Below are 12,264 nucleotides of genomic sequence, written 5' to 3'. Positions count from 1 at the left end.
GATTGAAGCACCCACTTCACTGAACAAATTTTATGAACCTTGATGGACAGCCTTGCAAATTTCTTGGAATTATCACTGACCCTATCAGCCTTAATTATCAGGCAAAGTTGAGAGAACTAATCAAAAAACTGGATTCATGCAGAATAAATTTAATTCCACAGAACTGAATGAACTGATGAAAAAGGTTACAATTTTATGACTTTTTATTTGAAATATTGCTCATTTTAAAATATTTGGTTTTCCAGATATAAGGAATTCTTTTTCTTTCTCTGAAGCTAACTTACAGCAGTTTGGCAAATTACACCTCTGTAAACAGAACTGAAACATTTATCTTTTTCTCTGTACCTGATTCCTCCAGAATTCAGAAACTCAGTGAGTGGGTATTTTTATTTTCATGGCAATATGTTTGTTTGCATAAATTCAATAAGAATTTGTCCTCTTTATAACAGGACATAATGAGAAACTGGTTTTATCACCAAGGTTTGACTGGAATGTCATGTTAGAGAAAGACATGCATGGACTTAGATATGTCCAGAAAGCTTTAAGGAATTAAGATGGACTTTGGAAGCTAATAAAATCCCCTTGGAAAAACAACCTAGTACCTTTCTTACGTGGTTCACAGCTGTCTTTCCAGGTTAGGAGCAAAGGTTGCTTTCCTGGGAAATACAAAGAAAGAACCTCAGGATATGTTGGGAACCTCAAGAAGAGAGCAATTAACCCCAAATCTATAGGTATTGCAGGCAAAGTCTGATGGTATGTGTGACTTGGCTTCTTGGTCTTTCAAAGTTCTATCTGAAGATTCCTTATGAAAAATTCCAGCAAAGTAGATTTAAAAGAGCCTATGTGGTTAATTACTATTCTTGCTGAGCTTATACAAATAATCAGGACAAGTTTATTAAAGCTAGAATTATTTTGCAAATGAATTAGTCTTAATTTGGATATCTTTGGTAAAAATGAGGGTAATTTTAGAGAGAAAATTATGTTCAATAAAAGCTATAATATATTTTGTGGATATTAGATTCTAGTGCTATTCATCGTCTTTTGAGTTCTTTTATTTTCTACCTATAAACTGGACTGGATCCTGAATTTTTCTAGTTTTCTTAAATACTCGGCTGCAACACTCTGAACTAACACTTTAATTTTCCCACCCATTGACTTGGAATCATTGAAATTGTCCTTTTCCCAAGGCCATGCAAGCTACAGTGGGACAACTTGATGTGACATCAGAGAAACCACCACAACAGATCATCTATGGACAATCTTTGTATCTGCTGCAGAAAGATCACCAGACACATTCAAACTGCGGACCAGGAGAATCTATATCGTACTGTTACTGCCTGCCTTCACTCCACCTGAAGATGACTTGAGACAGACATCTAGAAATCTTTTTGACTGCCTGCCTTCAGAACTCAGAAATTGAGATTATAATCTGCTGCAACGATTAACCTTTGTTTTTCTTTTGCTTCCATAGAGATGCCTCCTTATTAAATACCTGAGTGCTTGTTTGCACCATAAGCTTAACTTTGGGAGCCCACCTGCACAACTGCCTCCAGAAATGAGACACAACTGTTTAACTGAACCAAACTTTTCACAAAACTGAGACTGGTTTAATGAGGTATAGAACTATCTACCAACCCAACTTCTGGAATGTGAAATTTCCAGGGAAGTTTCAGAGGAGGGAGCTGTGGGGGTTTAGAACAACCATACAAAGATGTGCCTCTGTGATATGCAGATTGTTTCAAGCTAAAGGCAATTTTAGCCTCAGGCTCAAGAGAAACTTCTGCCCCTCCCTTTAACTATCTAGAAAAACTTGAATTAGGGGCCTTGTCCTTAATAAAAGATTATCAGTGAACTTTTTTGACCCACCTATAAGGCAGAGAACTTTTATTTACTAAACATCTGCTCTTCTTGTCACCCTGCAATGACCCTTTGAACCCCCAAGGTGCATTACCTCATCCCTAGCCCAGGATGTCTTATATACCTAGATCTCCCTTTCTGTCTCTGAACCTCTCCCACATGTAGGGTCTCTCTGGCTCTCATGTATGTGGGGTTCCCATACATGTGTATGTATGAAATTTGGTTATTTTCTCTTGCTAATCTGTCTTATGTCTATTTGATTATTAGCCCAGCCAGAAGAACCTTGAGAGTAGAGGAAAGTTTGTTCCTCCCCCACGAGCTCCATTATAATCTTATGGAGCCACCATCTTATATGTGGTCTGTCCATAATTGACCAAAACATCATTAAGCGGTGTATAACTATACAGCTACTCTGTCCAACTGAATAAAATTAGCTTAGATTGTTCATTGACCATGTATGACTGTGTCAATCATTAACACACACTGTGGTTCTGTGTGATCACATTCAGCAAACAAAAAATGTCTAAAGGTTCAGAGTAAGTTCCTCAGGTGTTCTGAGATGGGGAAGAATTTACCCATACACACAAAAAAAGTCTGAAGTCCTCCCCATGGATGATCCTAGAGGTCCCTCTAGCTATATGAGCTGAGGGCAATGGCCTACTGGAGTCGCCTTGACTTTAGTGTTTCTTGAGGGACTAAGCTTTGCATCTTTCATGGGCATAATTAAAACTGCACTTCCCTAAATGAGCCAACATCACATGTGGAAATCCATTGGGGTCATGGGTATCTCATCTGCCTTTCACCAGTGAACCTCAAGAAAGGAACCTCTTAACCCTTGAAAACTTACAGGAAGAGCTGGAATGAAGATCATGACATAGGTATGGGTAAGCCTATACAATGAAAAGAAAAAAAAAGTGATGGAGGTCTTCATTTCAAGGGAAAGGAAGGCAGGATAAACCAACTGTAACTGCATTTCACTTTCGTGGCTCTTTCTAAATTAATGGGTTTAAACTGCTGGAGCAAATGTGAAAATTTACAATAGAGCTTGCCATCTTATAACTCAAATTATCTCTCTTTGTTCCTCCAAGTCTTTAAGTCTAAGACAGGATTTTTTCAAACTTGGCACAATACCTGGATAATTCTCTGCTGTGAGGAGCTATCCTGTGTCCTAAAATGGTTTGTAGCATCCCTGGCTTCTACGAGTAGTGCCACCCCAATACCAGTTCTGATAACAAAAATGTCTCTTGACAAATGTCCCCTAGGTTCAAAGCTGCTTTGGCAACGACTTTTAAAATAAATCTTTATCAACTAAACCAGCGGGTCTCAAACCTGGTGGCACATTAGAATCATCTAGGGGACATTTGAAAGACACTGATGCCTAGGCTGCACCCCAGACCATTTAAAACAGAATGCTGGGAGGAAAAGGGACCAGGCAGGGATGGGTTTTAAAAGCACAGAGGTGGCTTTTAGATCAACCAGGGTCAATAATCACAAAACCATGAATAAACACCACAAACAACAATCTCACATGGAGGATGTTTGCAAATCCTATTTCACTCAACACTATTTACCCTTGAAGTCACCCAGACTAGGAGAAAGTCTAGGTCTTAGGTGCCAGGTGAGGAAAGCTCTAAGGCCTGGTAGAAGTCAGCTGAGGTAGGTTTAACCCCCTCTTGGTGTGTGTGGTCTTGTTCCTGGCCTTTGTAATTCCCAGAGACTGAACCTGGATGGGAGCATCTTTCCGCTGGGATGGACCCAATCTCACTGTGGCATGGCCCGTCTTACCTGGACACGTCTGGGTCCTGCCTGAAGAGCAGCAGGATCTGCTCGGTGTTGAGGAAGAGCGCCCAGCAGGGGAAGCAGCAGAGAAGCAGCACCAGCAAGCTCCTCTGCAGGATGATCCCCATGTACTTCTTGTTGGGGCTACCATAGGTCTGGGTACACACAGTCAAAACAAACCCATTAGCACAGAAATGGCACCCCACTACTCCCACAAATTGTTGCTCTTGAAGAGACAAATCACCCTAGAGACCTGCCACATTCTTTGGGTGTTAGTAGTTCTTAAACTTGGCTGTCCATTAGAATCACCTGGAAACAATTTTAAAACACTGATGGTAGAGTCCCACTAAAAATAGTCTGGATTTAACTAGTCCAGGGCAGTACACAAATATCAATAATTTTTAAAAGTGCTCATGTGATTCTAATGTATAGTCAGGGTTGTATCACCTGGAAACTTGTCAGAAATGCAATATCACCCCCAGACCCACTAAGCAGAAACTCTGGGGGGTAGGACCAGTGGTATGCTGGAGCCAGCTGCTATTGGTTTACCAAAGCCAAACTGTGCACGTCTCTTCCCAGGTCCCTGTTTAATGACATGTGTGGTAGTTTGAAATCAGCTACAGAGGGAGTTACTTATACTATTGGAATCAGCCGACAGAACAAGTCAGAGTGTTTCCCTTCCTGTAGAGGAGAAACTATGCCATGATGTGACCATTGCCTGACTGCTGCCTGACCCACCAGCTAGATCCTGGCTAGAAAGAGATTACTTCCTGAATATCCCCTCAAAGACTGTCTGATTGACCCCTCCCTTATGCCCCAGGTAAGCATGCAGGGCATTTTCCCCTTATCTGATGAAGGTCAGTATTCGTATCTATCCTGCCCTGTCCTATATAACTTCTTAGTAACTGCCATGTCGTGTGACGACACTGCCATGTCGTCTTGCTACAGCCCAAGATGTGCCTCTTTTGTAAGTTCCCTTAATAAACTTGATACAATTATGGAGTTGTCAGCCTCTTTCTTTGGTCTCGCAGCCCTGAGAAATTTTACATGTAATAATTGGCGAGCCAGCCAGGAGACCCAAGAAATGGGCCTTGGGAAAAAGGCATCCATAGGGGAAATCCCGGGTTGGCCGTGACCTTCATGTGGGAAGAGGTGGCCCATTGCTGGATTTGTGTGGACTGTCATGTGAGTACGGGGATGCCCTGAAAATGCCAGCTGATCTTGTGCTTTTGTTTGAAGAAATGCACATTACACACTGTGGCAAGGAAGGAAAGCACATGGCTGCAACTGTGGCCTGGCCTCTTTTATGGGCAGTTTGGCTGGCCACCAACACCCAGCTGGAGGCAGAAGCCAGAGTTAGAAAATTGGAAGATGAACTGAAACTAGAAAAAGATATTAGAGTGTTCACAACTTAGCATGGGACTGTATGATAAAGGTGGGAGGAAGGAAAGGTCCTGTGAACAGATCCCTCTTATTTTGTGGAGGTCACAAAGTCTGTTTGTGTCTGTTTATATGTTCATATGTGTCTATACATATGTGTTGTAGATGTGGGGCATTTTCTACCTATGAGAGTATTGCTAATTTGTAAATGAGCTATGTTTAATTGGCTTAAAAAACAATCAAGCATTTGTAAGGATTAACTACTCTAAAATTCTCAGAAACATAGAAACTAACCCAAATGCTTTTCAAATTCATGTGATCTAAGATTAATATTTAATAAATACAAGCTAGTTTAAGTTTCTCGACTTAAGTAGAACAGAGATGTCTTTGAGCTATCTAGAGGTTAAGAATGCTAATTAAATGAAAGGAAAATAATACATGTTTTCAGTTAAAGAAGGTAGAAGGTATGGAAATATATTTTTGAGGGAAAGGAAAGTAATTTTGTCCTAAAGTGAGGCTGGTTGTTTCAGAATGGGAAAGATGAAAAACAGGACAAAATATGAATGTAAAAAAATGAAAATTATAGAAGGTTTGTGAAAAGTAATCTTGAGAAAAGAAGTTTTGTGTGATCACGCTGAATTATTCAAGTACATTAATTTGACTATCAAGAGAAAGCTGACATAAAATTAGCCTTTTCCTTGAAATGGCTTGGGGGTGTTCTGGAGGGCCCCTGGAATACCTCAAAAGATTTGTTTTCTCTCCTTATAAAAGAGAAATATTAAATTAATTAGGCTTATTTGATGTGTTGAAATTACATGGGAAACATTGTCAAAAAAAATGACATTGAGCCTCCTTTATTTTGTATTTGTATATGTTATAAGAGTTCCAGAAATTGTGTGAAATTCTAGAGAATCCTGAGATGTCCTAACATAAGATGTCTGTCATCAAAATTGAGGCGCACCTAAAAGAACTAAACCTGAATATCAGATTGTGGCATATGTGGATGAAGTCCATTCTATTTCTGCAATAATGACCCCTCATTGCCAGGTTTTTGCCAACATGGCAACAGTCTGCTCCTGAATCAGAGAAATTAAGATAGGTAAACAATGGCTGTAAATTAAATGAGTCATCAGAGCCATGGGAAACCCAAGACAGCTGCTTGGTTCTTCTCTACTTCCTGGCAAACCCCATTTTTCGTTTTTTTGCTTTCCTTCATACATTGTAGTGCCTTTAAGCTGGACTTCATTCCACCGCCACTTACGTTGTATGGGTTGTCAATATGTTCTCATTGCTGTGTGTGTGTTTTCTGAATGGGTTGAAGCTTTCCCCTACTGCAAGACTAATGCCCTCACAGTAACAAAGAAACTGTTAGAAAATGTGTTTCCCACTTGGGATATACCTTCCAAGTGCTCTCTCAAGGTTATTCATATAGCCCTATATGCCATAGGCTGATGGCTTGGGAACTGTCAATATTTTCCTTTCTAAGCTTTATGAAATGGATTGCCCTACAAGGGCAATATGTCTACCTGGATGGTCCACCATTCAGCCGTCCACTGACACTATCTGAATGGAAACAGGAACAAATCACAGCAGCCAATGGACTGAGTTAAGAGTGGTGTGGTTGGTAATCATGCATGAACCTTGGCCACTGACCCTGTGTACTGACAGTTGGGTCTATCTACTAAAAGGATTGACTCTGTGGCTTGGACAGCGGGAGGCAGAGGGGTGAGTGATCATGAGCAAACCTTTATGGGGACAAGAGATGTGGAAAGATAGTCAGCTCAATTGCAAAAGCCAGAGACAGATCTTGTTTTCCATGTCCCTGACCACAGGCATCCATACCTCCAGGTAATCAGGAAGCAGATGTCTTGGCAAAAATACCCACCTTAGCAACTGACCCATCAGTAGACACTGCAGATTGGGTACACTGGGAAAATGGACACCCTAGTGCCCAGGGATCGTTGACTGGAATCTGCAATGGGATGTTCTGCCAGATGGGTCAGTTACTTCATGTTCCAGGATGGAAAGAAACTGCTCAGTCTCCTGTGAGACCCTGTCATCCTAATGCTTTTGGGACCCATGGAGACACACTATACGTGGACTGATACATGCACCATTGAAAGAGGGGCTATTATAGGGGTCCTGGCCTGCCATATTCCCCCTCCTATTCAGCTCTTTACACCAGAGAACAACACCTCCCCTGGCCAACATGTATGGTTTACACAGCCTGGCCAGGTTCCCAAGGCTGAGGCCATATTAACATTCAAAGACTAGGGTACAAGTGTAATTCTCATACAAGGAGAAGACCTCCCAATTCAAGTCCCTACTAAATATTTGTCTTTCTGACCTTAGACTTCTGCTGTTCCTGTGGCATCCAGTAGTTACAGAGGGTAGGGGGTGGGAGGGTGGAGGTGGGTGTGGGGAGGCACCCAAACTAAATGCTCTGTGTTTTATACTAGATGAATCTGCTAATATTTCTTCTTTGTTAACACATGAAAACTCAAGTAAGTGCCCTAAGTGACCCACCCCCAATTCTAGGTGACCTAGCATACTGGTTCAGATCCTGAGGGACATCATGGAAAAAATTGTTACCAAAAGTTGGATTCCTTCTTTTAATTTTTTCTTTTTCTTGCATGTGTCTATATTGTTGCCGTGGATTATGTTCCTAATGTGTTCAACTGATGACTAAGCAAGCTACCTCCTTGCTAACGAAGCCTCTCACTGATCACTCATGGTACCTTGTGAAAGAGGGGGCACGTGAGATGGTGAGAGCTGGTCACAAGGGGTAAAATATAGAGAAGAGACTACTCCATGATGTCACTGCTGCCTGACCCACCAACTAGATCTGGGACAAATAAGAAACTGTTTCCCCTAAATCCCCTCAGAGACTATCTGATTGACCCCTTCCCCATGCTCCATAGCATGTTGGTTTGTGCTGGTTCCTAGAACAGGCCATTGTACTGCCTTGGACAAGCGTGTAAGTCATTTTCCCCTTACCTGGGGTGAGTCCTACCCTAATATCCCTATCCATCCTGCCCTGTCTTATATAATCCCTTAATGCCTGCTATGTGATATGGAGGATATCCACGTCGTCTTGCCACTGCCCAAGATGTCCTTCCTTTGTATGTTCCCTTAATAAACACTTGATGTAATGATGGAGTTGTCAACCTCTTTCTTTCATCTCTCAGCCTTGGGAAATTTTACGTAACACTCTCCCACCCAAGACCTGGTTGTTCAGCATTTACCAGCATGCCCCTGGATGGGGCCCACCAACCTGTGTTTAAACAAGCTCCCGGGTGACTCTGATGCACACTAAAGTTTGAGAACCATGGGAATATACCAAACTCAATGGTGTGGAAAGTGATAGAAGAGACGTTTATAAAAATGTCCCGTATTTGGTCAAAATGTAGTATAAGGTAGTCATGCAGATAAACACTATTCCACAAGCCCGAAAGACATCCAGCCACATTTCTAAGAAAGCAGGCAAGAACTGAAATTGATAGCTGACAAAATGCTGCAAGATTTTCTGTTGATTTTCTCCCTTTGTGCACACGACTCTACCTGCCATTGGGGTTCTTCCAACTACACTCGAGAGAGATATCCAGGGTCACTGCGAGAGTGACCCGGGGCATCCATTTACCTGAGACATGAGGGTGTCACAAGCGGAAGATAAGCCAAATCCCACTGAGATACCAGTGACATTGATAACCTGGAAATAAATGCAAAGGCTACTCAGAGTTGAAGAAATATAGGCAGGCAAATTCCCTGCATTGATCAGAGCCTAGAGGGTGCCTCTGCCAACCCAAAAAGTCAACTTAATCAACTCTGTTATCTGCCTGGATGGAGTCCCTACATAAATCTGTTGGGCCAGTTTGCACATGTTTAGAGGGAAGAAAAATATAGGCCATAGGTTATTACCTAACCTTTTCTTTTATAAATCTTAAGATATTGCTCCTTAATGTCAGAGGGACGTGAATCTTTCCTAAGAGGAACGCAACATGGCACAGTGGAACTTTTGGGTAAGTCCACTTGCTCAAGACCAAGCATTGCCTGTTACAATATCCTAAAGTCAAGGCTAGTGCCAGAGGCCTTGACCTTCCAGGTGTACTTGACCAGGGTCAGCAACACTGGGATTCTTGGAGCTTTGAGGAGCCCAGGGAAACACCCCTAAAACCAGGGAGTGGCATGGCAGGGAGAGAGCATCTGATGCTCTCTCTCTGTCTGGTATGGAACCTGCTACCTCCACCTGAGTTTGCAGGGAGATGTCCTGGGACAACAGCTCACACCGGGCACAGTCTAGAAGCTCCAGCTTTCTTGCACTTCCTTGGCCGAGGAGAATCTGCTGGAGGTTAGCTGAGTGCATATCTGTCTCCTCCCAAATTTCCAAACATTAAAAACCAAAAGGGATAATCAAGCTTGGGTTTGTCCATGTTGCCTCCTGAAGGCAAGATAATCTGTATACACCTGGGGACTTGTTCAGGGTAGTCTTGCACAGTTCAGAGATAACAACTCAAAATGGCTGGAGGGAGCAGGCAGGTAAGGTGAATGTGTGCCTTGTCAGGGTAGGAGCAAAGGGGAGTCGGGAGGCTGAGGAGAACAGGAACGCACTTGCTGAAGGCCACTGAATCCATTTTTCTAGGAACACCTAGCTAACTGAGCCATTTTGGCCATGCTTAGCCAGTTAACCCCTGGCAGAGGTCAATGACATAGCTCTCCAGTTTTGCAAGTTTGATACAGAGAGGATTTGAGGTTCCTCCTAGTTTTAGGGTTAGATATTAGGATACAGGATTTAATCTTCCAGTTCAATTTCTGGATTAGGATTCTCAGTGAGACAGACAAGTCATGGGGGTGAGAGGGGTCACAGTTTCTTCTAAAGTCAGAGTTCAACCCTCTTTTTCAATTCTTCCAGATGTGGGACCAAGAATGGGAGCCAGATCTGCATGGATTACAAATTAGCTGATCTGTTAGACAGAACAATAGCTCCTCAAAGATGTTTCTGTACTAATCCCCAGAACATGGGAATATGTGAGGTTAGGTGACAAAGGAGATTAAGATTGCAGCCCTCCCAAAACCTTGATTTTAGCTCAGTAAAATCCATTTCAGACTCTGACCTCCAGCACTGTAAGATAATACATTTGCGTTGTTTAAGCCACTAAATTGTGGTAATTCTAGTTAGAGGAAACTAATACAGATGGCTTTCATAAATTCGTGTTAGAAAATCCTATACGTACTGCAATTGCAAGTGTGACAGCATCCAATTCCAGCTTCCCCAGGTGGCCACAGAACACAGAGCTTATGAAATTGATGAGAAATACCATCAACTGGGCCAAGAACTGGGAAGAGACAGAAAACAAGGAGTTACATATGAATGCCAACCATCACAGTCAAAGGAGAGGGGTGCGGCTCCTGGGGTACCTCCACCCTCTCTGAATCAACTCTAACTAGAAGTAAAGAAATGCGACTTTCAATGAGCACTGCCAAATTTCACAGGCAAAAGTGTGGTTTCTGGTGGGCTTCTTGAAAAATATTAAAAAGCTCACTTGTAATCAGAATGTTTTTGTGAAGTTCTTAGCTTTCTAAATTTTTTATATTTTTACATTTTTCACTTTAGATTCTCATGTCATAGATCCCATATATATTTTCTCTGAAAATTTCAGAGGCTGCCTTCTAAGATAAACCCCTTGTTAACCCAGATTCCTAGTGAGGTCTGGAAAGAATACAGCCTCCAATAGCCAGCAAGAAATTCCACAGACAGGAGCAGCTGAGGCAGAAATGAGATCATCCAACCAGACCAGTGGGATCTGGAATTTTGGGGTGAAACATTACCAGTCTGCAGAACACCTTTAATTCTTGAATTCGATGAAGGCTCAGATATGAGGGCAAATTCGGTTTCTGGAACATTGAGCCATTCTTCTTCAAGGTTCCAGGAACCATAATGAATTGCTCTGTAATGCTTTAGCTGCATATCTGGACACTTACCTTATTTCCTTCAGTTAATTTAAAACCATGTCCCACCCTACCCTATCCCCTGCCAGACCCAGGCAGTCCAGTACATCTTGGGAAAGCCCCTCTTTGCTACGAGGCTTATGTGGCCTAAGAAGAGGATTCATCTGACTCCCACTCCTGAGGACAGTGAAGCCCAAGGCTTCACTGCTGCTGCTGCTGCTAGGACACAGCATCTCACAGTCCTTCAAGGGCAACAGGCTCCTCTGTTCTGAGCTCAGGCAATACTCCATCTTTCTTGGGTTCCCAGTGACACAGCTTCTAGTCCTCACCTCCATCGGCTCACACACAGCACATTTGCCAGCATTGTTGCCAACCCAAATTTCCAATGTTGGGATTTGATTGGGCCCCCACCTCTGATGGTTCAGATGACAGCCCTCTTTCCTTCCCTGAAGCCACATCTGGGGAAAGACGGTTTTCAACTCTGCTGATGGGCCCAGATTCTCAAAACATGAAAGGCCTGCTCCTAACCTTGTGTGTGTGCAGAGGCAGAGGACATACCTTTCCTGCATCAACTTCCAAAGCATGACCCAGGAACCTCTCTCACTACTACAGAAACCAAGTATGACTTAATTTCCAACAGGGCCTCCTGCTACTTAGCAGAAGGGATGCTTTTAGAATGTATTGCAAAAGTAAGCCAAAATGAGACAGAAGACAGGGGACACTGAAAAGCTGAAGGAATGGGGTGTAAATTAAAAAGGTTGGTATAGAAAGCCCAATTCTATAGAACCTAAAGTTAGAGTCAATGGATTCCCATGGGCCTGTCCCAGGGGATAGGCCATTATTTAGGCATTGTCAACCACCCTAACAGATATTCTCTGTGGTTTCATTCAGTGGAGCTTGGTGTCTCTTTGACTGTGAATTTATATAACTTTAAAGGCCATGAGGTCCTTTTTTATTTGTAAACTCAGCATCGCTTTCAAATCTTCTCAGCTAATTGTCGTTTAAGCCTTTATACACATAAACCATTACAATCAGTTGTGTCACAGAATCTGCTTTCCCCTTTTCCATGGAATGGTATTTCCATTCCACAGTGCCCTGTCTCCTGGCAAGCCACACACAAACTGTTTCTCATGGCTTCACATGATAATGTGCTCAGTCTCCTCTATGTTCAGGCCTTTGGGTGGCTTCCCAGATTTCGATATTATAAATCATATTGCATGGAACTTCCTTCCTTCCTTTCTTTCTTTCTTTCTTTCTTTCTTTCTTTCTTTCTTTCTTTCTTTCTTTCTTTCTTTCTTTCTT

At 42.4% G+C, this 12,264-nt stretch overlaps 1 protein-coding gene across 2 annotated transcripts in view; it reads right to left on the bottom strand.

Moving 5' to 3' along the window:
* Positions 1 to 12,264, bottom strand: part of SLC47A1 (solute carrier family 47 member 1) — a 52,928-nt gene that overhangs the window by 31,641 nt on the left and 9,023 nt on the right. For both annotated transcript variants that reach the window (XM_019757426.3, XM_074319508.2), the window contains exons 2-5: positions 10,248 to 10,349; positions 8,657 to 8,725; positions 3,643 to 3,791; positions 2,705 to 2,747 (exon numbers count right to left, since the gene is read on the bottom strand). In XM_019757426.3, the coding sequence (XP_019612985.2) occupies positions 2,705 to 2,747; positions 3,643 to 3,791; positions 8,657 to 8,725; positions 10,248 to 10,349 (363 nt within the window). The remainder of the gene's footprint in view (positions 1 to 2,704; positions 2,748 to 3,642; positions 3,792 to 8,656; positions 8,726 to 10,247; positions 10,350 to 12,264) is intronic.

The sequence above is a fragment of the Rhinolophus sinicus genome, chromosome 12 (assembly GCF_057876585.1).
Source record: "Rhinolophus sinicus isolate RSI-liver-muscle chromosome 12, RSI-T2T, whole genome shotgun sequence".
NCBI classification, from domain to species: Eukaryota; Metazoa; Chordata; class Mammalia; order Chiroptera; family Rhinolophidae; genus Rhinolophus; species Rhinolophus sinicus.
This window is presented reverse-complemented; position numbering and strand designations above follow the sequence as displayed.